Source organism: Hesperophylax consimilis, chromosome 8, assembly GCF_061612785.1.
Source record: "Hesperophylax consimilis isolate HC1 chromosome 8, BYU_Hcon_1.0, whole genome shotgun sequence".
NCBI classification, from domain to species: Eukaryota; Metazoa; Arthropoda; class Insecta; order Trichoptera; family Limnephilidae; genus Hesperophylax; species Hesperophylax consimilis.
This window is the reverse complement of record NC_142843.1, coordinates 40,441,701-40,468,008: the sequence shown is the minus strand read 5'-3', so window position 1 is coordinate 40,468,008 and position 26,308 is coordinate 40,441,701. Positions and strand designations below refer to the sequence as shown.

The window sequence follows — 26,308 nt, the reverse complement described above, 5'->3', positions numbered from 1 at the left end:
AAATCTTTCAATCTGTAACCTAATGTCTTTCCACCCCACCTCAAGGGAGACTTCAAGCCTCACAAATCTTTCAATCTGTAACCTGATGTCTTTCCACCCCACCTCAAGGGAGACTTCAAGCCTCACAAATCTTTCAATCTGTAACCTAATGTCTTTCCCCCCCCCCTCAAGGGAGACTTCAAGCCTCACAAATCTTTCAATCTGTAACCTGATGTCTTTCCACCCCACCTCAAGGGAGACTTCAAGCCTCACAAATCTTTCAATCTGTAACCTAATGTCTTTCCCCCCCCCCTCAAGGGAGACTTCAAGCCTCACAAATCTTTCAATCTGTAACCTAATGTCTTTCCCCCCCCCCCTCAAGGGAGACTTCAAGCCTCACAAATCTTTCAATCTGTAACCTGATGTCTTTCCACCCCACCTCAAGGGAGACTTCAAGCCTCACAAATCTTTCAATCTGTAACCTAATGTCTTTCCACCCCACCTCAAGGGAGACTTCAAGCCTCACAAATCTTTCAATCTGTAACCTAATGTCTTTCCACCCCACCTCAAGGGAGACTTCAAGCCTCACAAATCTTTCAATCTGTAAATTAATGTCTTTCCACCCCACCTCAAGGGAGACTTCAAGCCTCACAAATCTTTCAATCTGTAACCTAATGTCTTTCCACCCCACCTCAAGGGAGACTTCAAGCCTCACAAATCTTTCAATCTGTAACCTGATGTCTTTCCACCCCACCTCAAGGGAGACTTCAAGCCTCACAAATCTTTCAATCTGTAACCTAATGTCTTTCCACCCCACCTCAAGGGAGACTTCAAGCCTCACAAATCTTTCAATCTGTAACCTAATGTCTTTCCACCCCACCTCAAGGGAGACTTCAAGCCTCACAAATCTTTCAATCTGTAACCTAATGTCTTTCCACCCCACCTCAAGGGAGACTTCAAGCCTCACAAATCTTTCAATCTGTAAATTAATGTCTTTCCACCCCACCTCAAGGGAGACTTCAAGCCTCACAAATCTTTCAATCTGTAACCTAATGTCTTTCCACCCCACCTCAAGGGAGACTTCAAGCCTCACAAATCTTTCAATCTGTAACCTGATGTCTTTCCACCCCACCTCAAGGGAGACTTCAAGCCTCACAAATCTTTCAATCTGTAACCTAATGTCTTTCCACCCCACCTCAAGGGAGACTTCAAGCCTCACAAATCTTTCAATCTGTAACCTAATGTCTTTCCACCCCACCTCAAGGGAGACTTCAAGCCTCACAAATCTTTCGATGTGTAACCTGATGTCTTTCCACCTCCCCTCAGGGGAGACTTTAAGATACCTCAAATCTTTCCACCTGATGTCGGTTTAGTGGTTTATTTTTGTTTTACCTAAAGAGGTTCGTACATGGTCACTAGAAAATCTAGTGACAAAAGTTTGCTCCAGATCAAATTTGGCAACTAAAGTGTGTCATTATTCAAATTTCATCTTTGGTCAACGGTTGATGGTTTAAAATATACGCATTTGAAAGTAAACAAATGTGTTTTTTTTATCATCTTGGCCCTTCAATTCTACGTCTGTTTGTAAGAATCCGTAATAAATTTAGATCGATACTCATCAAACTGACAGCTTGCTTGCAGTAAAAAGCTTCCAGCACTGTGGATGGCAGATCACAAACTCCTGCGTCACAAATTCTCCTCTCTGAATCTTATACTCCCGTACAAATACAGCTTTATGCACAGTAGACTGATAAAAAGTACATTTCGTCACAAGTAGGTCACCAATATTCAAATGTTGACTTTATGTAGCCTGTATTTCAAAAAAGATAGATGTTGCTTTTGTAACTTTTTAATGATACTCGAAATATGTACCTAATATAATACATCTAGCACTACATTAATTTTCGATTATTAACCTTTTGAACGCGTTAATTTGCTCCGTTTTATCTATACCTGTACGCAGTACATATTTTCAAATACCTATGTACGCAATTAAATGTCAAATTATAGCATTCTGGCATGATTTATTGGACTATATAGACAGAATAGATTATTCTCCACAATATGAAAGCAAATCCTTGTGTGTCAACACTCTTAGATGTTTATAAAAACAAAGACGTACCGTATATTTTGAATGTGGTCCCGCCATTCACTCAGCGTGTGTGTACTTAGGCCACTGCGTTGATAGGCACAAGTGGGACACCATGATCACTTATCATTTTTAATTATGAAAAGTTTGAATGACATACTAGTACCAACGCCATCCGTTGACAAAAAAGTAAACTAAAGTACTAGAAGGCGCGAAGAGGCGCACTTGATTATCGATCTTTTTTTATGAAATACAATTTTATTTTTGAGAAATTCTTGTAGATGTCAGCATCGTGATAGTTCTACGAATGTCCAAGTGAGCAAGAAATACATTGATGACGAAAGAGCGCTGGAATATCGGCCGTCAAAGTTTCCGTATCAACTGTTGATACAGCCGCGTGTGAGTATGGACTTTTTGCCGTAACAACAGTTGATACGGCCACGTGCAAAGAGTTAATCTGTACACATTTGAAAAATTCCCCCAAGTTTTAAAATCGTGACCTAGTCCATATTGCAGTCTCCTGAGTGATCTGTTGAAGCAGTGTGTTAAGAAGTCTGTTTAAATTCACAATAACAGGCAATTTGCATTCAAAGCTCTTGATTGCCGTAGACGCGCTCCATTTCAATTTGTGCAAGATGCATTTCTAATCACCAGTGGCGTTCGGGCAGACAGAATTGAAATAAAATCATTTTATGTTTATATTCTTAACAATAGAAATTACATTTAGAAGAATTATTTAATAGTGCCGCTCTTCGGAAGATTCTGATGCATTGTATTCAATAATTTCCCAAATGCTTGAATTATAAGAACTTACTCACAAAATTTGTAGTCATGCATTACGCATGCTGATTCTAGGTCCAGTATATGATCTTTTGAATCAAAACTCTAATTCTGTAATGTTTTCTGGAAAAGGTAATGAAACCCAGACGACCCAGAAAGTAATGAAACGTATGTGGCGGTGCATGAATGTAAATGAAGCAAGAAATGTGTGGTATATCATATTTTCGTCTTCTAACATTAAGAGTTAATATGTAACAGATTTCTGGGTAATTTAGAATATTATATTGAAAATTCACAATGGCATGAAGTATGAGAAGGTCTTCATCCTAAAGTTTTTATATATTTTTTTACATTAATTCCACACAGGAGGCCCTGAGGGAAATTATTTTCCCGACTTTTAAACTTTTTTACTGACCCCCAGATTACCAACCACCCCTCATACCCTTTTCCTTCCCAGAACTTCTTCTACTTCTTTTACTCAAAATGATCCTCCACATAACATCCCCAAAGATGACAGAGGCCCTGAGGGAAATTATTTTCCTATATGAGTGTGGGTAGGAATCTGGAGTCAGTGTTTTCCAGGACACTTATGAATCCAACCCTCCCACTGCGCTACAAGGTGTTGGATCGAGAGAGTCTGACTTAACCACTCAGAACATTAGAACGTCAAAAGACGTAAATATGATAATAGCGGTCAAGACATTAGAACGTCTTTTCACGTAAACGCGCGAGATTTTACAAAAATCGATTTATTTCCATCACTAGTATAGGGATTGCCATGATTTAAAAAACAGAGTATCGATAATGAATAACGCTACGCGTCTGTATTCAAGAATATCTATGGAATGTAGAGGTGCATTATCTAAGTCGATTGGATCTGTCATCTTGTTCGTTCATAATTTATTGCGTTTCTAAATAATTTATTAAAAATATTTTAGTTTGGACGGTTAATATTTTGAGGTGACTAATAGTTTTTAATTATATTTCTTCAATATATAAAGTGTTGTTTCTTTATGATACTCAGAAAAAAGTACATTTTTCACAGCTTTGAAATAATGGTCAGCGATTTTTACATATTTTTGACGTTTTCAGAAAATGTATATTTAGAAACGCAAATATTTACGTATTACAATACAATACGATAGTGAATTTCATAATCTTCCCAAAACATTTTTTAGAATGAGGCTACGTTTCCCAAAACGTGAGTTATAAAGCTTTTAACAAAACTCGTAAATATCACAAAAATTTTCACGTTTTGACAGTTCGCAAAGGAACACAAAGTAAATAATAGTCTTTGTCCGAGAGGTTAAGAGGTCAACCGGCCTCCCGATCCAGCCCGCCATGCAGCGGGTGGGCAGATGCATCTGCCTCCAAGACCTGGACAAACCTCACCCCAAGAACTAGTGCAAAGTCACCAAATGTAACAAACCACTTGTGATCTTTGGCAGAGGTGTTGGTTATCCAATGAATGTTTCATGGGGAGATTGTACGCATACCCGCCTCTTAAGTTAAAATACAATGACTGATGATGCTGACGTGGTGAGACTATCAAGGAAGACACTTGAATGGAGTTATGTTTGCATTTATTGTGTGATTACAACCACTGGATGGTGAAGAGAATCCTTTTAAATGGAGGATTGGAATCCCTGTCTATGCATATGAATTCCCGTGTAAAATAACTAGGCCTTGTTTGTTATGGTTCAGATGAGAATGAAGCCACCACGTCGTTCCTCATGCAGCTGTCAACGTGGGACAAGCAGGAGCTGGAGGAGCAGCTGGCGCATCGGGTGGCTGTGTCCAAGCGCGCCGTGGCCAAGGTGCTGCAGGCCTTCGACCGCCTGCAGCAGCGCAATGAGAAGGTCACCACCGCCCTCCGTGGGGGCACCACCCCTGGTTAGTATACACAATACATTTTACCTTCCTTTGCATAATACATGTTTCCATGATAACTCATCAAAATGACAATTCAACGCACCTATAAAAAGTGTTATAAAGTTATCAAAAGTGATAAAACAAAAACTAGGTTAAATAGGTCACATATCTAAAGTAGTTTTTGTCACATATCTAAAGTAGTTTTTGTTTCATCACTTTTAATGACTTTATAACACTTTTTATAGGTGTGTTGAATTGTCATTTTGATTAGTTATCCAGTCACCATTATACATACATATAGCGATGGAAGAAAACATCCTAAGATGTAGTACAAGCGGGAAACAGGTGAATGGAGTTGATTTTGTGGTATAATTTTTTGTTTGTTTGAACTTTCATTTTGGAGTAAATTTAGTTTGAAGTTGGTATTTTTTTTGGTAAAGCTGCTCAATTTTTTTTTAAATTCGTCTAACGTAAACCCGGCTCCAAAAGTTTTTTTAATTCTTAAAACTTGCAGAAAAAAATTAAAAACTTTTTTTATGTGAAATATAATCTCAATGCCTCTTCTCATTCTGATAAAGGTAATGTGAAATGAAACCTCAATGCCTCTTCTCATTCTGACAAAAGTAAACTCCATTTGTTATAATTTTCAAGCAATGCCCTTCTTTAACTTAATGTCACCATTATTTAGTTTAGATCATATTTCTAATTGTGATTGTGAGGAAGACATAACGATTTGTATGAGACCATATATGAGCTGATCCCAAAAGCCAAGAAAGTAGCCTGAGGGATTGAGGGTACAGTGGAAAATATCAATATCTCTTATTAGGGTAATGTAAGATTTGCAAATTTCGATTTGAAATGTTGTATATAAAATAAGGTATTCGATTTCTCCCTCTTCCTGCAGGATTTTCTCCCTCTTGATGCATCAAGTGGGGGTAGAGGTGCATAAATCAGGAGATAATCTTTTCTACCCGGCGTGCGGGCTGCCTTTTGCTACTGTAGGGCTTTTTTTGTACATATAATATTAATTAATTTATAAATAGTTTTTAGCGAAAACACTGTTTTCTGTGCTTTTGGCAATCTTTTATATAAACCTGCTCATGCGGTATGTGAGGGTTAAGATGGAATTTGGGCGGAGACAGAGGGGGTGGGTTATTGCATTTATTTATGTTTAGCGATAATTGATTTTCTATGCAACCATGTACTGAGCTTATACATTTTGTATATGTTCATATAGTCAGCGTAAAGAATAAAATCAGAAAGGTTGGTGGCATGTTTGATGTCATTGAAATACAAAGCAAAGAATAGGGGCCCTAAATGGGAACCTTGAGGTACCCCCGAGGGAATAGTTATTATCTGTGACATGTAATGTTTTAGGGCAACAGCTTGACTTCTATTTATAATGTAAGATGAGAAACATCCTAGAAGATTTCCACTTATACCAACTTTTTAGAATTTATTTATGAGTGCGTGATTCACCTTTATAAGACCTTTAATCAGGAACGTGATACAATAAAACGGACTGTGGGAATCAAGTTTTGCATTACAGTGTATGTGCCCTGTCTATTTGTGTCACAATGCGAAATCTTCTTTATTTGATAGTGTCACACACAAAGACGATCATTTTTGATACTGCTTTCATACTTCATAAAACACTTGTGTCATAACACACATTTTCTGGCAAGTGTCCGTCAATGACTGAGCCACCTCAATTGCAACTTTTCTATGAAGAGTAGCAGGGATTGATCATATGTGAGGGTGTCATATAAATTATCTAATTGAGATGTAATGATGAATCCAGATGGAACAGTCCCTCCACTGGACGAGACAGTGCGCTCGCTGAATGTGGAGCTGCAGGCTGAGAACCGGCGCTTGCAAGCCCTGGGCACCAGCCTGCACGAGCGCTACCACACTATGTCGCTGCGACTGGCGCAACTGCAGGACACGCTCAATGGCCGCGACACGGAGAACGCCGAACTCAGAAATCAGATTGACGATTTACAGTATGAGCTCATGAAGGTATTATTATCATTATCCATTCTGGTAGCCTTTAATGTCACTTAATTATAAATTTTGTGTTTTTGTTTATTATGCTCTATAACAGGTTAGCAATAGGCCGGGGGCTCAATTCTCCTATCCAGGCCGCTCGCAATCGCTGTCAAAAAGTACATACATTGATTGACTTTCTTATACTCTGATTGAGTCTCATCTAAGGTACATACTTAGATGCCAATTGTCAAAAGTCATTCCACTTGAACAACAAATGGGTCGAACCAGTCAACACCGACTTTAAAATCTAGTCTATTGTATCCTAACCTAAGATCGTTTCCCACGCTCTCTTCAAAGGACAAGCATTGTATATTTTTACAAAGCTTTTTTAAGGCTCGATTCTTTTGCTAATTTGACATACAAAGGACTTTGTAAGGAATTTTAGGCTCAACAGAGCCACCCTTAGTACGTCGGCTGGTAGTCATTATAATAATAAATGGATAATTTGTATAGCGCCGTTTTTGTGAAAAATCACCTCAAGGGCGCTGTATTATGTCTCCATTCATAACACCCCCATCCCATTCTTCAGCTCTATATGTCGAAACTAAGGAGAGCTTAAAATGTACAACCACACAGTCCAATCTTAGTTGTCACTTGCTCATGGTGAGACCTCCACACATCCCTTCATTCCAGGTGCGATCCCGTAATGACAAGCTGGAGAACCACTTGGCCGAAGCCATCGAGAAGATCAAGAGCTACCACCTGGTGGGCGCGAGCGGGGGTAGTGGGGGCCCCGCGCCGGCCGGGAGCGCGGGGGGCGCAGTGGCCACGCTGGGGGCCAGCCAGCTGGAGGACCTGCACAAGGAGGTAGAGGAGCAGCGGGAGCTCGCCAACAACCGCCTGGTGGAACTGGACCGCCTGCATCAGCAGCACCGGGAGACACTCAAGGAGGTGGAGAAACTCAAAATGGATGTGAGTAGCTTACTAACTGACCATATAACCAGTTCTCAGTATCTATCTAACTAATTTGGCCACTACAGTTTCCAAACTCCTAAACCTATAAAATGCGCACATGATGGGACTTATGATTTCATATGCCAAGCCCAGTTAGGATGCTGATAGTCTGTTAGTGTGTTTCAGTGTCGGTAAAGACTGATGTCTTCAATAACTTTATGAAAATGTTTGTCATTTCGTTAAGCTGGTTTCATCTTATTCTTTCGTATGGTGGGGGGTCAGAGGGGGACATCTAGATCTGCGAGCCATTTTAGGGCCTCAGGCGTCGCCATAAATCACTAATCACATGAAGTCACCAATCCCGCCGGGGAATGAATGGAGCGGGCATTCGTTGACCACATGTTCGGTAGTCTGCACCGCACTACATTCACACATCGCCGACTCTTTAAGGCCCCATCTGTGCATCATGTGGGCACAGCGGCTATGGGAGCACCTTAACCTATTGATGGCGGACCAGGTTTTGCGAGGCAGTGAGAACCCAGGCTGTCTCTCGGTGGGGTCCTGTATGAGATGGGCATTTCCCACGTTGGCCGTTTGCCACTCAAGTTTCCACCTATCTTCTGGGGTGAGAGGTAGTCGGAGGAGCCTCTCTCCTTCCGCCCAGAAGGGCTTTCGGGACTTCAAGCGGCATGCCGGGTGGGAGACGACATCTTCGTGTAGAGGTATTAGCTAGTAGTGTGCCAACTACCGCACGCAACGGTTGTGTCCGCCGCGATGTTCGCGATGCCACCCGCACGTTATTGTTACCGCGCGTGCAGGTAGTGCAGTGAGTGAAGCGGATACCAAATTAAGTGGGCCTCCAACTACAAACTATGCCGCTATTTAAGGGGCCGAAGACCGATAGGTCTCCCGGCCAAGGGGAGTCAAAAAATGTCGGGGAACAATTAAAAATATTATCCCTGAATATTGAGGGAACCTCTCGATCAAAGCTGGTTTCATCTAAAAGATTTTTCACTAAAGTCATGATTATTCCTGGCCTTATGCCTGCTTTACACAATACTTTTTTTCATACCGATCCCCATATCGGGGCCCATATGAAAAATCTTCACTTTATACTATCATTATTTTCATACCTACGATTTCATGCAGAGAGTTGCCATTAGAGAAGAAATTCTATTTTGGGACGGTACTAAATCGTCAAACACCTTGAACATTACCATAGATCACAATCATGAAAACATCTGTCACTGTCATTTGCGAGCTGTGTCACATGCTCTGTCGTTATCCAATAGATATTTTTGTTTACCCGTTCATCGCCTCGTGCCTTGGTGAAATTGCTTGCCTGATCACCGTATCACATCCACTCGCTTGCCCTGCATTTTAACAAAAACGGTCAGGATTGCCCCGGAACAAACTGAAACTGCGCAACTCATGAACGTATTACAAAGAATTTACCGTAATTACATTATTTTCTATGTAAGTGTATAAAGATAATATTTGTTTTTCATAGATAAATAAACAGAAAACATGAAAAACACAAATGTCATCGGTTTTTTTTTATTTGCATTTGTATTAAATCATCTTGCAACAAGATTTAAAAACAGTCTATTTTTAAAATTAATTAAAAGTTATAAAATTTATGTTTACGAACTGTTGAGACCAAATTTTTTTGTCTGCGCATGAAAATTTGTTCGTCTAATTCGAAAAATTCAACTTTTGTGAAAATAAATCTAAAAAATTCGTGAATCTGAATTTGAAAGACGCCTGGTAAAACGCCGATAAATGTATTTTTACATGGTTATACATCGTCCTAATTAGTATTATTATTTTGTAAATCTGAATCGATTTACACTGGAAAGTATTTTTTCGAATTTATTTTGAATATCCGGGATTGAAGAACTGAGAAAATTCGTTTTATGCAGAAATATGTCGTATTTTTACGAATTTACACCAAATATTTGAATTTAAATGGTCGGTCATGATGCAAATCCGCGGCGAACAATCGATTAGCGTGTAAATATATCTTATTTTTATCAATTTACTTTGAATAACTGAACTTGCTACTAAAATCGGCCGTGAAATTTCAGTTTATGCGAGAAATACATTTATTTTTATTTTTTTTTTTTTACTTTATTTATTTTCATTTCTTTACACATATTAATAGATAGTATATAATAACACAATATATAATACCAAATAGTATACACAAGAAATGAAAACCCACTAAGGCACTGCCTGAGTGTGGGTAATATAAAACGATTACTATATTTCAAGTACCTAAAGTATAATATACATTAGTAGAAAAAGTTTTTTTTTGTTTATAGTTATTATAAAAAGTAAAGAGAAAACATTATGTACAATAATTTATAAAGTTTCAGCAAGTGAGTTGTAGAAAGGATTACATTACATATACACTTCGAATATACACGGTGTCCGGAAACTCGTAGTACAAGCGGGAAACTGGAGAATCTACACCACATGGGGAACCCAAAAAAACATAAAGTTTTTTGATTTGAGCATTTTCAAAAAAAAAAAAAACCAAAAAAAAATATTTTTCGGCTATTTTAGGGTTAAAGTTTTTTCTGGTGTTTAGCAAATGAATAACAGATGTTTTAACCCTGCAGAGCAGAAATATTTTATGATTACACCGGGTTAAATGAAGGGTGATTTCAAAATAATGCTTCAAATCCGAGTTTCTTCATTTGTTTTACTTTCAAATAGTTTTAATTAGTTGGGTACTTTGATCTTAAGTAATAATTTATAAGAATATGATAAAAAAAAAAAAAAAAAAATCAACTTCAAACTCGATTTACTCTATAACGAAAGCTCAAATAAAAAAAATATATACTACAAAATCGACTCCAAATGTGATGTAGATTCACCAGTTTCCCGCTTGTACTACGAGTTTCCGGACACCCTGTATATGTTAAAAAGGCCGACTACAACGGAACTTACTTCAAATATCTGAATTTAAAGGCCGGCCGCGATAAAAATCGGCCGAGAAAATTCGATTTACGCAGAAATATATCATATTTTTACGAATTTACATCAAACATCTGAATGTAAGAGGTCGGCCTTGGCGGCAATCGGTCACTAAATTTCAATTAACGTGGAAATAAATTTATTGATATGACTCTCTAAAAAGGTGAAACTTATAGTAATAATAATAATTGGATGACTTGTATAGCGCCGTTTTTGTGCAAAATCACCTCAAGGGCGCTGTACAAACTTATAATTTTTTTATTTTTTTTTTATTAAAAGTATACAATACAGAATATAGTATATTATATAAAGCATTGTACTCCCAGGAGTTAATAAACTCATTGCGGGAAATAATACTATTTATGGAGAAAATATACAGTACAATACTTACCTGGTAGGTCACTTGAGATTAACACTTAATTAACATTATCTAATTGTTTATTGGCTAAATTTAGATACAGGATTTAGGACTTAATTGAAAAATTGAATATAACTGGATTTTCTCTTAGGAATGGTATATTTAATTTAAGGGTACGACAGCTTAAAAAGGTAAGTTTTTAGTTTAGACCTGAATTCTGTTGGACTTGTTATGGATCTTAGTTCCGGAGGGAGTTTATTCCAAGCCTTCGGCCCAGATACTCCGAAAGCGCGATCACAAAACTTAGTATTTGGCTTGCGCTTAGGTTCTATCAGTCTGCCTACAGCTATATTAGAATTAAGCATTTTTAATGCTCGCTGGCTGTCAAAATTGAATGCACTAAATTCGGATATTTAATACATTTACCACTAAAAAGTATTATTATATTAGAAAGCTGCATTCTTTGTCTACAATTATCAATAAGAATAATATTGATTTTTGCTTTATTGAATTCAATTAGTAATGGTAATTCAATGGTAGCAGAAGTCGGGGACGCCCGAGGAAGACATGGCACGATCAAGTGAATCAGATACTCGAGTCGGGCTATGTCAAGAGTCAGAATAATGGAAGAGTATGTATGAATGTGAATGAGGCAAGAACTGTGTGCCAAGACCGAGTTGTTTGGCGGTCTGTCCAAAACGGTGTGATGGTTAGTTAGTTAGTTAGAATTCAATTATTCGTTTTCCAAAGACATTTTTCAATTGTAAAATGATAGACTAAAAATCATTCCAGAAAAAAAAATTATAAATGTTTCTTCATTATAAATTATTCTAACTGAATAACTACACAAAACACAACAATAGTTAATATTATTATTTACCATTGTTAAATTTAGAATATTGAAATTAACCGCTTCATGCTTTTAAACGAGTCACGCTCGCGCGGTAAATGCATTCCAATTTCTGCTATCCCAAGTGACACTTGCCGGTTTTGATTTGCAGCGTTTTGTTTTTAGCTAACAAAAGTAACGCTCGTGAAAATTAGCCATGTGTTTTACTCAGTTTGAATTTGGCTGCAGTTGAGATCGGTTGTGTTTTTGAGCTGCTTATTTCGTTCTTATATATATTTTAATTGAAAAATGTATAAACTTTGAATAAAACATTTAAAATAACCTGATTTAAAAAAAAAACTTTTTATTAAAAAACCCATTAGTGGTTACTACAAATAAGACACTTTCCAACGAAAGTATTTTAAAACTTAATAAAATCCTGAATGAGGACAGTTGAGTTTGTAAACTAATTACACATCCGCTACTGCTTCCGTTACATCTCTAATCCTGAGCAATGAGAGAGTTGCAGGAATAATGGAGAACCTTACACTGCCAGTCTCCTTAAAGTTAAGTATTTATCTGTAGTCTAATGTATCCTTTCTCTGTTTAGATTCGCCAACTACCTGAGTCAGTAATAGTGGAAACGACCGAGTACAAATGCCTGCAGAGTCAGTTCTCTGTGCTATACAATGAATCCATGCAAATGAAGACGGCACTGGATGAGACGAGGGCACAGTTACAGAACAGTAAAAATCAGCACCAGAGACAAATAGAGCTCATGGAGGTGAGCTACATTTCCCAATCCTTGTTTGTACTTTGTACAACTAAACTTAACACATTTCCTTTTTTAATTTTAAATCTAACCACTGTTTTACCTTGTGGTTTCACAACACATTTACTATCTTCAATAATTTGGCTCTCACTTTAAAAAAATAATACTTATTTATAAAGTGTGTGTACTATAAGATTTTATAATGCAGGGTACACCATGATGTCCACTAGAAACTTGCAATCGGTAGTTGCATTTAAATGAACAGCTATTGGCTATTCACGGCATATTTAGATATGTGAAAGTCAATTAGTTGTGATATTCCGGTATGTCAATTAGTTGTCTGTTCAGAACGGTTACCCTGTTAGTGAAGTCAGTCTCTTTTACATATTTATAGAGAGTCAGATTATGCTCTTTACATAATTAAAACTACACTCTGTTGAGTAATGGAATCATCATTCTCTCGTCAGAGTGAAGAGCTGGCGCGGCAGAAGTCACTACGCGCAGAACTGATTCAACTGGAGGACGTCCTGGGCCAACTGAAGAAAGAGTACGAGATGCTGCGCATTGAGTTTGAGCAGAACCTGGCGGCCAATGAGCAGACGGGCCCCATCAACCGCGAGATGCGACACCTCATCACCTCGCTGCAGAACCACAATGGCCAGCTCAAGGGCGAGGCGCACCGCTACAAGAGGAAGTACAAGGACTCCGCCTCCGATATTCTTAAGGTAAGGTTCTTTGGGGTTGGTAAGGTGAGACGAACGAATGAATGAAAGTGGTTGTGTAGAATCACAGTGTTTATTGAAATCAGTGTAGATGATGTGATGGTTCCGGACCGATGCTCAATGCTGTTGGTGGACTTTATCAGTGGTGAATTTTCCAGGCCGATGAGCAACACTGTAGAAGTGGGGATAGTGGGGATAGGTGGTGGAGTGGTTGTGACGATGAAGTCGGTGGCTCGACAGCGTGTTGGTGGAGAACGGATTTGTAGGTGATGTTCATCACTAGTGGAGAAGACGATAGGTCTTCCAGGTGCTTCAGTAAGGAAAGCACCGGAGGTGCGGTAGACCTGGTCAGCAGATGATGCGAGCGTGAATAAGCTCGCTGTTAATTCTCGCAGAGTCGTTGGTTAATTGTGTATTAATTGGTTAATTGAGGCGCGGAGTGCAGCGTGGAGTCACGCGGGAGGAGGCGACTGGGTTTTTACGCCCCGCTCAGTTACCGACGAACGCTGGTATGGAACTCACTTGTATGACTGACTTGCCGCTGAGCGTAGCGCGGGTAGATAGATGCGCCTTCGTTTTATTCCACAGTACAGAATATCTAATACATTCTATTAACACAGGGACAGGGATACGCCAAAACATATTAACATCATGGTGCTACAACCCTCCACTCCGGCCTCACATCCTCCGTTGTGTCCTTCAAGTTCTTCTTGCCTAAGACCCCATATTGGCCTCCACAACCTCCATCCAACCATCTTAGGCCTCCCAACACACCTTCTCCCGGTATATTAACCTCTTGTGTGCCGCCATTGCTGATACACAATGAAAAAAATCATTTCTCTAAATATAAACAGCTATACCCGGGATAATACTTACGGTAGATTATACACTCACTATACACGGTGTCCAGAAACTCGTAGTACAAGCGGGAAACTGGTGAATCTACATTACATTTGGAGTCAATTTTGTAGTATAATTTTTTTTTATTTGAGCTTTCGTTTTCGAGTAAATCCGAGTCAGAAGTTGATTTTTTTTTTGATCAAATTCTTATAAATTATTACTGAAGATCAAAGTACCCAACTAATTAAAACTATTTAAAAGTAAAACAAATAAAGAAACCCGGATTTAAAGCATTATTTTGAAATCACCCTTCATTTAATCCGGTGTAATCATAAAATATTTCTGCTCTGCAGGGTTAAAAACATCTGTTCTTCTAATATACATACGTATCTCTAACATATTCGCAAAATATAGCTTTCTCTATTATTTATGTTGGGTTCTATTAGCATGTTAAAAAGAGAGACGCACGATAGTTTGCAAAAAACCACTTTTGCAGCTAGTAAACGAACATAAAAACGATACAGTAGTGCTCGAACCAACGTGAACAAGGTTATTATTATTTTTTAATAATTTATTTATTTGTATAAAGTACATTAACTAATATGAAATATGTCCAATATTGGCTTTAATAACTTACTGAACTCATTTGGAAATGGAATCAACGAGTTTTTTCAATTCTTGCCTTACAAATTGCCCAGACAATTTCAGGAATTTAAAGGACAAGAATTGCAATCCAAGCAGGTGATATTGCTATAATTGAAAAAATAAAGATCCTAATCTATCTTCCAAAAGATTTTTATATCGTGACACGTGTCACCACAATCTACATATCTGCCCTGATGATGAACACTACAATGCTGTCCGAAACGTTGGCTAAAAAAGAAAAAGCGCGTAAAGAGAAAGCGCAACACAGCATACTGCCCCAAAAAACTTTTAGACCTGAGAATCTAAAATGTAAATCAATTTATTTCATGATAATAATTCTAGTGACTTACGCACTGACGGATAGGCTTTCAAAGTTCCCAACCAATATCGGCGTCACGTTTATTTTTCAAGCCGTGAAATAGATTTCCGAAAATTGTTAGGTATCCCTCATTTTGATTGGTGTCCGTAATAACTAACTTATTAACTCTGCAACAATCACACCTCCACAAAAACACACGACAAAAGTTTTACGCCTTCCGCAGAAGAAATTATTATGTTAATTTTGTTGGTTTGCGACAAAAAGTTTGCAGGAGGCTAAGATATAGTAGCGAATACACGCTGTTAGCGGTAAGCCATCTTGTATGAATCTAGTTGCTCTAGCTAATCTAGATGCTCTGAGGAACTAGCGTCATTGATCCCTTCGGCACCGGTGCGTAGTCGGGATACACGCCAAACGCGCGCCCAACATTTGTACACAGTTGACACTTGTCACATGAGAACGGGTCGCTTCTATGATTCGTTCTTAAGTTCAACAGCTCGGCTGTGGAACGAACTGCCGGCCTCTGTGTTTCCTCCCTCCTACAACATGGGACTCTTCAAGACCCATGTTCACTCCTTCCTCTCCACAAAAAGACCCTCCACACAGCATCCCCAAAGATGACATAGGCCCTGAGGGAAATTATTTTCTTCAGGGCCTCCTGTGTGGAGTAAATATAAAAAAAAAAAAAAAAAAAAAAGTTAGTAGACTTTTTATACGATCTGACAGATAGTCTGTCAATGTTAATGGCATCATGTTGACATGAAGCCATCTTGGAGAGAGTAAAATTTCAGCTGTATTGGTCTCTGTGAGCGCTTCCGTAAGTTAAACTTCCGAAAAACTATTAATTTCCATAAGTTGCACTCGTATTTACACGCATTCGTGAATAATGTATCAAAAACTTACATAAGCCGTACATTTAACCTCGGAGTGTAAAGGCCCCTAAGTGTGAGTGATAAGTTATAGGACAAAATTAGGTTGTACTGTATTTGAACTAGAAAGTTGGTTACTAGTTGTATTGTTGTCTTGTTTTGAGTTATTGTTTAAAAGCGAGTGAATAGACAGCAGAAGTGAATTAAAAAAAAACTTAAGCAACTTTGTTGTAAGTTAGTTCAAAACGGCGCGACTGCAAATTTGGAATGTTAAAATAAATTAAAAAATAATAATCCTAGCGTTCGGCATAAAGTGAACAGTATTCTAAGCAGATGTCCCATTTATGTTAAATCGTAAGTAGGTCAGTGTTGATTTATGGGTCAGTGTGAGTGGTTCATTTATGGGGTCAGTATACATCGTTTACATTGCATTTTACTTTAAGAAATTTTCGCGTTAATTTAATCATAAAAGCGAATTGTGGGCGAAATTAGTGTGTTTTAAAACGCTTTATTATTGTTTTGATATTGATATTTTAAGATTTATCATCAATGCCTTCGACGTGTTTGAAAACAATTGTATGTTTTTAATGTTATAATTTTGAGACTTATCATTGATGCCTTCGACGAGGTAAAAATTAACTCCGATATGATTCAAATAGTGCAATAATCAATCATCAGACGGACCCAACTGTGCTTGGAAGTTAATGGTGAACATTTTAAATAATTTTTGTGACGTGTTTGTGTTTTGAATTGGAGATCGGAACATTGCTACATATTGTGAGGTGACCGGATAAATCATCTAAATGATAATTCATCACATCTTTAAAAAGTTATATAAAGTCATGGAAAATGATGAAACAAAAACTTTATTAAATGCGTTAAGTAGGTTAGGTTGGGTTTAAATTTTTATTTTGACCCATGCTAATAATAATTCCTATCCGTTGCGTCGGCGTCTCAGATCTTAAATTTTAACCCTGAAATAGCCGAAAAATATTTGTTTTTGGTTTTTTTTATTTTTGGTGAAAATGCTCAAATCAAAAAACTTTATGTTTATTTGGGTTCCCCATGTGGTGTAGATTCTCCAGTTTACCACTTGTACTACGAGTTTCCGGACACCGTGTATATAAAATTGTAAATGTTCCTTTGTTCAAAATCTTAAATCTCTGTTCTTCACCGATTACTTTGAAATTTTTTTGCAAAACGTTGCATTCAAATGTGCGTGTGTTTTCATTTACCTGTATTTTTTAGAAGTCACCTGTGATATGTAAAACATGCTTTTTAAAAAAAAATCATTGCCATCTGTTGGAAATAAAAGCAACATGTGCCATTATTTCTCTATCTGCACAAACAAACTTAGCCACAGCAACGCGTGGCGGGATACAGCTAGTTTTTTTATAAATATATAAAAATATCTGGCAAGATACAATTTACAAAATCATTTTGCAAAAAACCAAATTATTATGAAAGTAGAATCAGCAGGTACACGGTGAAAATTTATCGTCGGCACACAAAGAGATAATAGACATTGTATTATGTACATTTGCATACATGCATAATGCATATTTGAGCTTTTTTGGATGTTAGTGCCTTAATCTGTATATGTTGTATGCTGATGATGCAGTGCTGATGAATCTCTCGTTTCCTGGATGAATGAAGTATGTATGAAGAATGAGTTAATGATGAATGGAAGTAAGTCTAAAGTCATGGTGTTTTAAAAGAGAAAACAGTTTGCAATATAGTTGTGAATGAGGATAACTTGAGTTTGTGTATTTGGGAAGTATGTTTACGAGAGATGGGAAGGCTAAAGTGACAGCCTGGCGAGTGACAGCCTGGTGAGTGACAGCCTGGCGAGTGACAGCCTGGTGAGTGACAGCCTGGTGAGTGACAGCCTGGTGAGTGACAGCCTGGTGAGTGACAGCCTGGTGAGTGACAGCCTGGCGAGTGACAGCCTGGTGAGTGACAGCCTGGTGAGTGACAGCCTGGTGAGTGACAGCCTGGTGAGCGAGTGCCTACTGAGACAGTAAAGTTCCCGAGCCCTTTGTTGTGGTGTGTGATTTAAGTATTGATGAAAAGCATGGCGTTCCAAAAACCTCACTGTTGTGTTAGTTATTAATAATGTTATTGTTCCAGTTGAAGAAAGAGATAGAAGATTTGAGCGCGGGTGTAAACAACACAGGCGGCGCGCCTACCATTAAGGAGGAGAAAAAGGAGCCGGGTCTGGCGGGCAGCGGCGCCAACTCCACGGCAACGCCCCCGCCCGCCACCAGCGTGCCCGCCCCCGACACCACGCATATCAAGAAGGAGGAGAATGACACCAACGAGGTGACTCATTTTGTTTTTAACCCCTCATGCTAATTTGTTCAGTTTTGCAAACAAACAGCTGTTATCTGTATAGTCAATTTGTTCACTTTTGGGAACAGCTCATATGGTCTCATAGAAGTCGTTGTGTCTCCTTTACTGCCATGGTGAGATATGTCATGTAAAGGGTGTTAGAAAGAGAAAACACTATGATTTATATCATGAAGTTGACCACAGAAGAATTCAAATGTGCACCTCTAAACCAAATGTTTTGACCGCAATTTGAGAAAAATTTATGAAACTTTGAATTTTTTTACTATTTTTTTTTTGTATGAAACGACGAAAAAGTGAGGTGACAGTAATAGTAGTACATTTATGTAATAATAATTTATTTTTTTGTCATCATTATTTTAGTTCAGTGTTTATACGAAAACACATACTGCTGCGTATAAACAGGAGAATAAATGTACAAGCCAAACCATAAATAATGGGAAAGGAACGAAGCAACCGCAAACGGTGCCAAATGTCACATTTTTTCTCCTGTTTATACGCAGCCTAAGTAGAGATATTTTTAAAACTTTGTTATGTTTGCATTAAAAAATTTATTATTTGTAAAATTATGTTTATTTCTAAGAATAAAATTTCAAAACGTATTTCATTTTCTTTCAAAACAGTTTTTAACAGTTGCGCGAATACGTTCAGAAATATTCCATTTACATATTTTAATTTTTTTGCAAAGCGTAAATACATGCAGATTCTCTCCAGTCTTCTGACAGAATCTTTAAGAAATGAGACATTTTGCAAATAAACAAAAAAAATGTATGGTCAGTATGCCACAGGCAAAGGTTAAAGTAGCGAGCTAGTGTTGGCTATAACTATGTGTACTACGGCCGAAGCAACCGAGCCTTGGCTTGACTGTGTGTTATTAAGTATAATCTGTTTGTTGGCAGAACGAGGACGGTGCAGACTCGAAGCAGGGCATCGTGGGCAACGCCACGGGCACCACCAACAGCACGGGGGATGCCAAGGCGGACCTGGCCAACGCCAACAACAAGGGCAACTCCAAGCCCAAGGACAAGGAGCGCATGGACCATGCCAGGCCCAACAAGTCGCAGGAAGCCGAGATCATCAAGGATCTCAAGCAACAACTCAAGTGCGCACTCATTCTTTATGTCATTTTATAATATACTCTCTCTATCTTATATGTATGCATAAGCATTCACTCTTTTTTCTGTTTCACAAACATATTATTAGTACATAGTAAGTTTTGAACGTGTTAGTGGCATATATTCAAGTTTTTAGATTATTGTAATGGATAACCCAAGTTTCTGTAACTGAACAATCCAGTGACTAAACTCAGTTATACGTTGGAGTACTACGCTCATGGAAACCGTCCACTTGATGGACTGGTTAAATCTTATTTTGTTGTCTTTTTATTCACTCATTGCTGTATACATTATCTCACATTCCAATGTGATTGAAAATACCGTGAAACTTTCTAAGAAGGTAATGGAAAAAACTTCTTATGTGGAAAATCTTGTATGGTGTGATAAATTATGCACTTTTAATTTTAGTTAATTCTTCAGGAAACCGAATAAACAACACTTATTTTGCATAAACTTGTTAAATAGGTTTGAGTGTAAAGTGTTTGAGTGATTGATGTTTGTTGTATTTAGAAAAGCGGGCAACGAGCAGAAGGAGCTGAAATTGCTGCTGGACATGTACAAGGGTGTGAGCAAAGAGCAGCGGGACAAGGTGCAGCTGATGGCCGCCGAGAGGAAGGTGCGCCAGGAGCTGGACGAGCATCGCCAGCAGTCCAAGAGGCAGCAGGTCACTATGCTTGTAATTAAACAATACTACTTACTTCATCATTCAACCACACATTTCCCCATCATACTGTTTTAACCCTTTGTACTCCAAATTTATTTTTTATATGATATACCATCGAGTTTAATGTAAAAATATGAGGAAAAATTACGATATTTTTAGAAAATTAGAAAAAAGTGGGGTTTTTTTGGTAAGGCAGTTAATAAAATGATAATAGTTATAATAATATTTGGATTATTTGTATAGCGTCTTTTTTGTACAAAATCACCTCAAGGGCGCTGTTAATAAATATATATTTATTATCATATAAGATTGTTAATAAAAGAAAAATTAGCATATTCTGCTCTTTATAATTTTTTAACGTGTGGTATTTTAGAAAGCAGTCGCCCAAATGCATACGTGTCTTGTTAGGATTTGTGTCACAGTACTCACTGGTTTCTCGTCTGCCACCTTTTACTGCTCTTTTCGAGTAGACCACATAGTCCCGCTTGGGACCTTTTCTTAAAATATTCAGTTTTCCATTGAGCCTGGTCTTTGATCGAGTGAGAATATTTATTGCCCAGTAAAAAATATTCAAATTAAATGAATACGTAGTTATTGTTATGAATGAAAAACAGAGCAATAAGCTCAACCAATCCTAAGTGGGTACTGTTTACAACTGAATAAAATCATGTGTATCCTTGTAAAAGGACCCTTTTATATTTTAAACAAAAAAATGTATACCCATTGCTTATGTCGCCGCTGTGACGCCATCGGAGTTTTAGAATGTTTCCTATGTCGGAGTACAAAGAGTTAAATAGGTCGGCAGATATGACCGCACCACTAATTACCGTGAGACATTTATCCCCATATTATATACTTGTTGAAACCCTGATCCATTAATCTTGTTAATCTATTAACACATTCCGTTATTAGAGTCATTTTGCGTAAATTCTATAGGTACTCTAGCGATCAGTTCTACATAAAATTTAATGTACTTGATGTTCGTCAAAATTACATAAAAAGGGTTATTATTCAAGTACACAAAAATCTTGATAAAATTGATCATAAATATATCACAAGAAGTCACACCCGAAAGGATCTCGTGCTCCCAGAGAGCATCTGGTACCGAAATTACATAATAAAATCCCCCAAGAATTAAATATTAAAACATGCAAAATATACTTCATCGGTTCGATAATATAACAATAACTAAATGGTTGATTGGCTTGTGGAAGGTGGAGTCTGAAAAACTATTAAATAATGTCACTTAAAATTTTACATGGTTACCTATTAATGGCTTATTTATTAAAAACTTAATATATATTCAATTTGGATTAAAAAAAAAAACAACAATTTTACAGTATAAATTTTTAGCAATTTTGACAGCATTTGGTTCCTTAAAATAGGCAATCTGCCGCTAGGAACTAATATTGACCTAAAATTCATAATAACACTTGTACTTATTTTAATATACTTATATGTACAGTTATTGCTGCAATATTATTATCTTGTCATTTTTGCTATATACATGTATCTAATGTACTAAATAAAAGAAATAAATTCACCGACATAACGTCGTTTTAGAGGAGAAAATATTTACTTTGACTTAAAAATTTCAGACCTGAGTTACGATTAACCTGACAATATTTGAAGAACTCCTGCATGTACCATCATTATAAGCTGAAAATGTTGCTTGTGTAACGATGAACGACTTAGCTTAAATAGTTGATTGATTTGACATTTAATTTTGAAATGTGATAGAATCGTACCCCCTACATAATGGACACTCTCTGTGTTCTACAGGAATGCAAGCGAGAAGAGAGGCGGAAGCTGGCGGATGAGGATGCGATGCGCAAAATCAAACAGTTGGAGGAGCAGAAGTACGAGCTGCAGAAGCAGATCTCCTCGCAGAAACCTCCCGACGGCTCGTGGCCGCCCGGTCACTATAACCGACCTTTTGTGGGATCACATGTAAGTTACTGCACCAACATTTCCCTGAAGGTGGGTTGTCATTTAAGTACCTTCAATCATCACTCTTCCAATATCCTCAGGTAGAAACCAAATATTTGAAATTACTTCACTTATTCACCAAATATCAATGCCATGATTATATTTATACTCTATTTAAAATATTCTTTGAGCAATAATTAATTCCTAATTTCAATCTTCTTTGATCAATTTATTTTTAGTTTTATATACCTAGATGTATAAGTGAATAAACAATATTATGTATGTTATATAAATCGTTGGTGTTAACCCATTGGCTGCAAAACACGTCTACTTCATGTACGAGGTTAATAGCTTAATAATTCAGGAGGGAACTCCATAAAACATTATGGAAATATGTACATATTAGCGTTTCAACATTTTTTATTCTAAAAGCTGCATTTTGAACAAGAATTAAAATCTTATCATCACCAGTATGTATATATGTATGTAAATCTTCCAATATTGAAAATGTTACTACGTTGTTATTTGTTCATTGCGTGTTTGCAATAGGAAGAGGAGGCCCTCCTGAACGAGATGGAGGTGACGGGGCAGGCATTTGAGGACATGCAGGAGCAGAACTCGCGCCTTATCCAGCAGCTGCGGGAGAAGGACGACGCCAACTTCAAGCTGATGACGGACCGCATCAAGGCCAACTCGCTGCACAAGCTGCTGCGTGAGGAGAAGGAGCAGCTACAGGAACAGGTATTGATCATAATATCTGGCCAATTTCATCTATGCGTGTTATTATTATTACTATGTAATGAGCAGGCAGCATTCTGCTGATGCTCTCATATCTGATTTCACAACAAGTTTGACAGTAATTGAGTTGTTTTAAGTTTGAACTAAGTCCTTTCTTCTCTCCAATTGTGAATCCAATAGAGCTTTGAATTGATTTATATTTGTTGCATCGATGACATGTTGTGGGAGTTTGTTCCAAGCATCCACTACTCTATTTGCAAGGAAGTGTTTTCTAGGATTAGATGCAAAAGGCGTTTTGGTAATTTTTTTTGAGTGTCCACGGAGATTTATATTTTTATTAGTAGTGAAGATTTTTATTCTGTGTTTCCTCCCTCCTACAACATGAGACTCTTCAAGACCCATGTTCACTCCTTCCTCTCCACAAAAAGACCCTCCACACAGCATCCCCAAAGATGACATAGGCCCTGAGGGAAATTATTTTCTTCAGGGCCTCCTGTGTGGAGTTAATATAAAAAAAAGATTTCTTGGATGCTAAGGCAACTGTAATGTCCAGATAAAATTTTGAAAGTCTCGGATCAAGTCACCCCTTTCTCTTCTTTCTTGTAAGGTTGGTAATCTTAGTTCCTTGAGTCTATCTTCGTATCGTAGATCTTTCAGAGCTCTTGGAATTTTAGTGAAACGTCTCTGTACTCTCTCTAACAGATTTATATCCTTTGCGAAGTAAGGACTCCATATTTGGAAAGCATATTCCAGGAGAGGTCGCACATATGTTTTATATATTTTTAACATCATGTCCGGTGTTAGGTCAAGGAAGGTTTTCCTGATTAGATATGTTAGTGAATTTGCTCTTTTCACAATTCCAGCGATGTGTGGTTCCCATTTCAAGTCCTGTGATATGGTAACTCCTAAGTCTTGTTGTAATGTCACTGCTTTTAGAGGTGTTCCATTAAGTTTGTAGGCAAGTGCAGGGTTAGTTTTTCCAACATGTAGGACAGTACATTTTTCGACATTGAGTTTTAGAAGCCAATCATTTGTCCATTGATATATTTCGTTTAAATCGTTTTGCAGTTGGTTGTGATGAGTGTGTGGGTTGGCAAAGAATTTTGTATCATCTGCAAAGCAGCTGGAGTCTGATTTTATTATAGCATACAGGTCCGTGATGTACAAAATAAACAGAACTGGACCGAGAACTGATCCTTGAGGGACACCACTGGTCACATTTCGCTCAGATGACAGTTGGTTGCCAATTCGAACTTGTAATTTTCTCTCAGTGAGGAAGGATTTGATCCATTCGAGAAGTCGTCCTCTTATGCCTAGGAATTTAAGTTTAGCCAACAGTCTATTGGTTGGAACAGTATCGAAGGCTTTCTCGAAGTCGAGATAAATTACGTCAGTGGGAATCCGTTTCTCCCACTCGTTTGTCCAGTAATCTATGTTAAGAATGAGATTGGTAATCGTGGATCTTTTTGGCACAAATCCATGTTGTTTGTTTGAGATTATGTCAAGTTTGATCAGAAATGAGCGTATCTCATCCACTATTATTCTTTCCATGGTTTTGCAGATAATACTAGTCAAGTTTATAGGTCTGTAATTTTCTGGTTTGAGTTTATCACCTTTTTTGTAGATGGGTGTAATTATAGCTCTCTTCCAATCTTTAGGGAGTTTCCCATCTAAAAAGGATTGTTGCATAACCAGAGCTATGGGATGACTGAGAGTTGCTGCACACTTTTTGAGAACAATAGCAGGAATATTAACAGGGCCAGTAGCGCTATCTTCTCGCAACCCCTTCAAAATATTCTCAACTGCTGATGGAGTGAATTCTATTTCGCATAGTGAACTATCTACATACACTTCTTGACTAATAGTTGGTATACTGGTGTCTGGTTCATTGACATAGGCTTTTTCAAATTGTGTTGCAAGGATGTTCGCTATGTCTATCTCGCTGGTAACTGTTTCGTTAGAGAAGTTATATAGTATGGTTGGAGTAGACACTTTTCGAGGCAATCTGTTTTCTTATTACTGTTACGTGGTTTTGGATAATAAAAACATATTAATAAATGACAAATATTTATTGTACAAAAGCGAGAATGTAAATAAATAAATTAGATATCCTTACTGGTCTTTGCCTTTTTCTCTACATTTTTCTCGCTTTCACCTGTAGGCCGTTTAGAAAAAAACATGTCCAAGGAGGTTTGTTTCTTCCTCCCTCTCAGAATGTTCCGGAAATGAGTTGGGCAAGTGTCATTAAAAAGATCAGATGCACGACCTGTTGCAACTTTTTCTGGGTGTTTCTTTTCCACGAACTGTGAAACTCTCTCCCACATTCCTAAGATCTCCTTTATCTCACTTGTAGAAATAACCTCCTCCTCCTCTGACTCCTCGAAACCAATTTCTTGCATAACATCCGTATGCTGCTGTGACTGTAACTCTTGTATCTCCTCAGTCGTCAGTTCCTGGGTGTGCTCCTCGACGAGTTTGTTCACGTCTCTCTCTTCCACCTCTAGACCCATGGATTTTCCCAGAGACACAATCTCCTCCTCTACTGACATACCGGGTTCCAATTCTTCGTAGATCCTTTCAGCTACAGCTTCAGGTCACAGCTTTTTCCATGCAGAGGTCAAGGTCCTCGTTGTGACACCCAGCCAGGCCTGGTCGATAATTTTTAGGCAAATCGCGATATTAAAGTGGTCCTTCCAGAACTCTCGAAGGGTGAGGTTTGTGTTCTCCGTCACTTCAAAGCAGCGCCGAAACAGATGCTTGGTGTATAATTTCTTAAAATTAGAAATCACCTGTCAAATCAACTCCTCGAGGATGTCATATTCTAGGTTTGGTGGATGAGCAGGGGCATTGTCGAGGATGAGAAGGGCTTGCACGGGTAGGTTTTTTTCCTGTAGATATTTCTTAACAGAAGGGCCGAAAACCAGGTTTACCCACTCCACAATTTTATCACAGCGGGAGCACGCTGCTAACTGATTCACTGGCCGTGGTGGGCGCGGCCGCGCACGCGCGCTACCGGCCGACCTGCTAAACCGAACTCGTATTTCAAATTTCGCTCGTAACTCAAAGCAAAAAAAACTCGTATGTCGAGGTACCACTGTAATAAGATTTATAGATTTGATCTAGAAACATTGTTGATTGACCACATACTTTTCTAACCTAACCTTCCTTTGCCCCGTCTGCCCCCCTCCCCACTTCCTACCAATAAGCCATAGTTGCACGACGGGCTCCAGACGGAAGTAGTAATAATATATATATTTTGTAGGTGGTGACCCGGGACCAACAAATAGAGTCCATGAACCTGGTGACGCGGAAACTGGAGGAGAAGGAAAGACTGCTGCAGAACACTCTGACAGCCGTGGAGAAGGAGCTGGTGCTGCGGCAGCAAGGCATGGAGATGCACAAGAGAAAGGCCATCGAGTCTGCCCAATCTGCAGCTGATCTCAAACTGCACTTGGGTAAGGACACCTTTCTGTGCAGCTTCCAATCCTACGTCTTTCTATTCTGTGCTGAACAT

General features: G+C 38.2%; 1 protein-coding gene across 4 annotated transcripts in view; it reads left to right on the top strand.

Moving 5' to 3' along the window:
- Window positions 1–26,308, top strand: part of Bre1 (E3 ubiquitin-protein ligase Bre1) — a 34,062-nt gene that overhangs the window by 3,468 nt on the left and 4,286 nt on the right. For 3 of the 4 annotated variants that reach the window (XM_089634268.1, XM_089634267.1, XM_089634269.1), the window contains 11 exons: window positions 4,553–4,741; window positions 6,522–6,739; window positions 7,403–7,681; window positions 12,443–12,616; window positions 13,072–13,329; window positions 18,130–18,321; window positions 19,248–19,450; window positions 19,974–20,139; window positions 21,910–22,077; window positions 22,606–22,797; window positions 26,057–26,249. In XM_089634268.1, the coding sequence (XP_089490394.1) occupies window positions 4,553–4,741; window positions 6,522–6,739; window positions 7,403–7,681; window positions 12,443–12,616; window positions 13,072–13,329; window positions 18,130–18,321; window positions 19,248–19,450; window positions 19,974–20,139; window positions 21,910–22,077; window positions 22,606–22,797; window positions 26,057–26,249 (2,232 nt within the window). The remainder of the gene's footprint in view (window positions 1–4,552; window positions 4,742–6,521; window positions 6,740–7,402; window positions 7,682–12,442; window positions 12,617–13,071; window positions 13,330–18,129; window positions 18,322–19,247; window positions 19,451–19,973; window positions 20,140–21,909; window positions 22,078–22,605; window positions 22,798–26,056; window positions 26,250–26,308) is intronic. The other variant, XM_089634270.1, reaches the window with a different exon arrangement.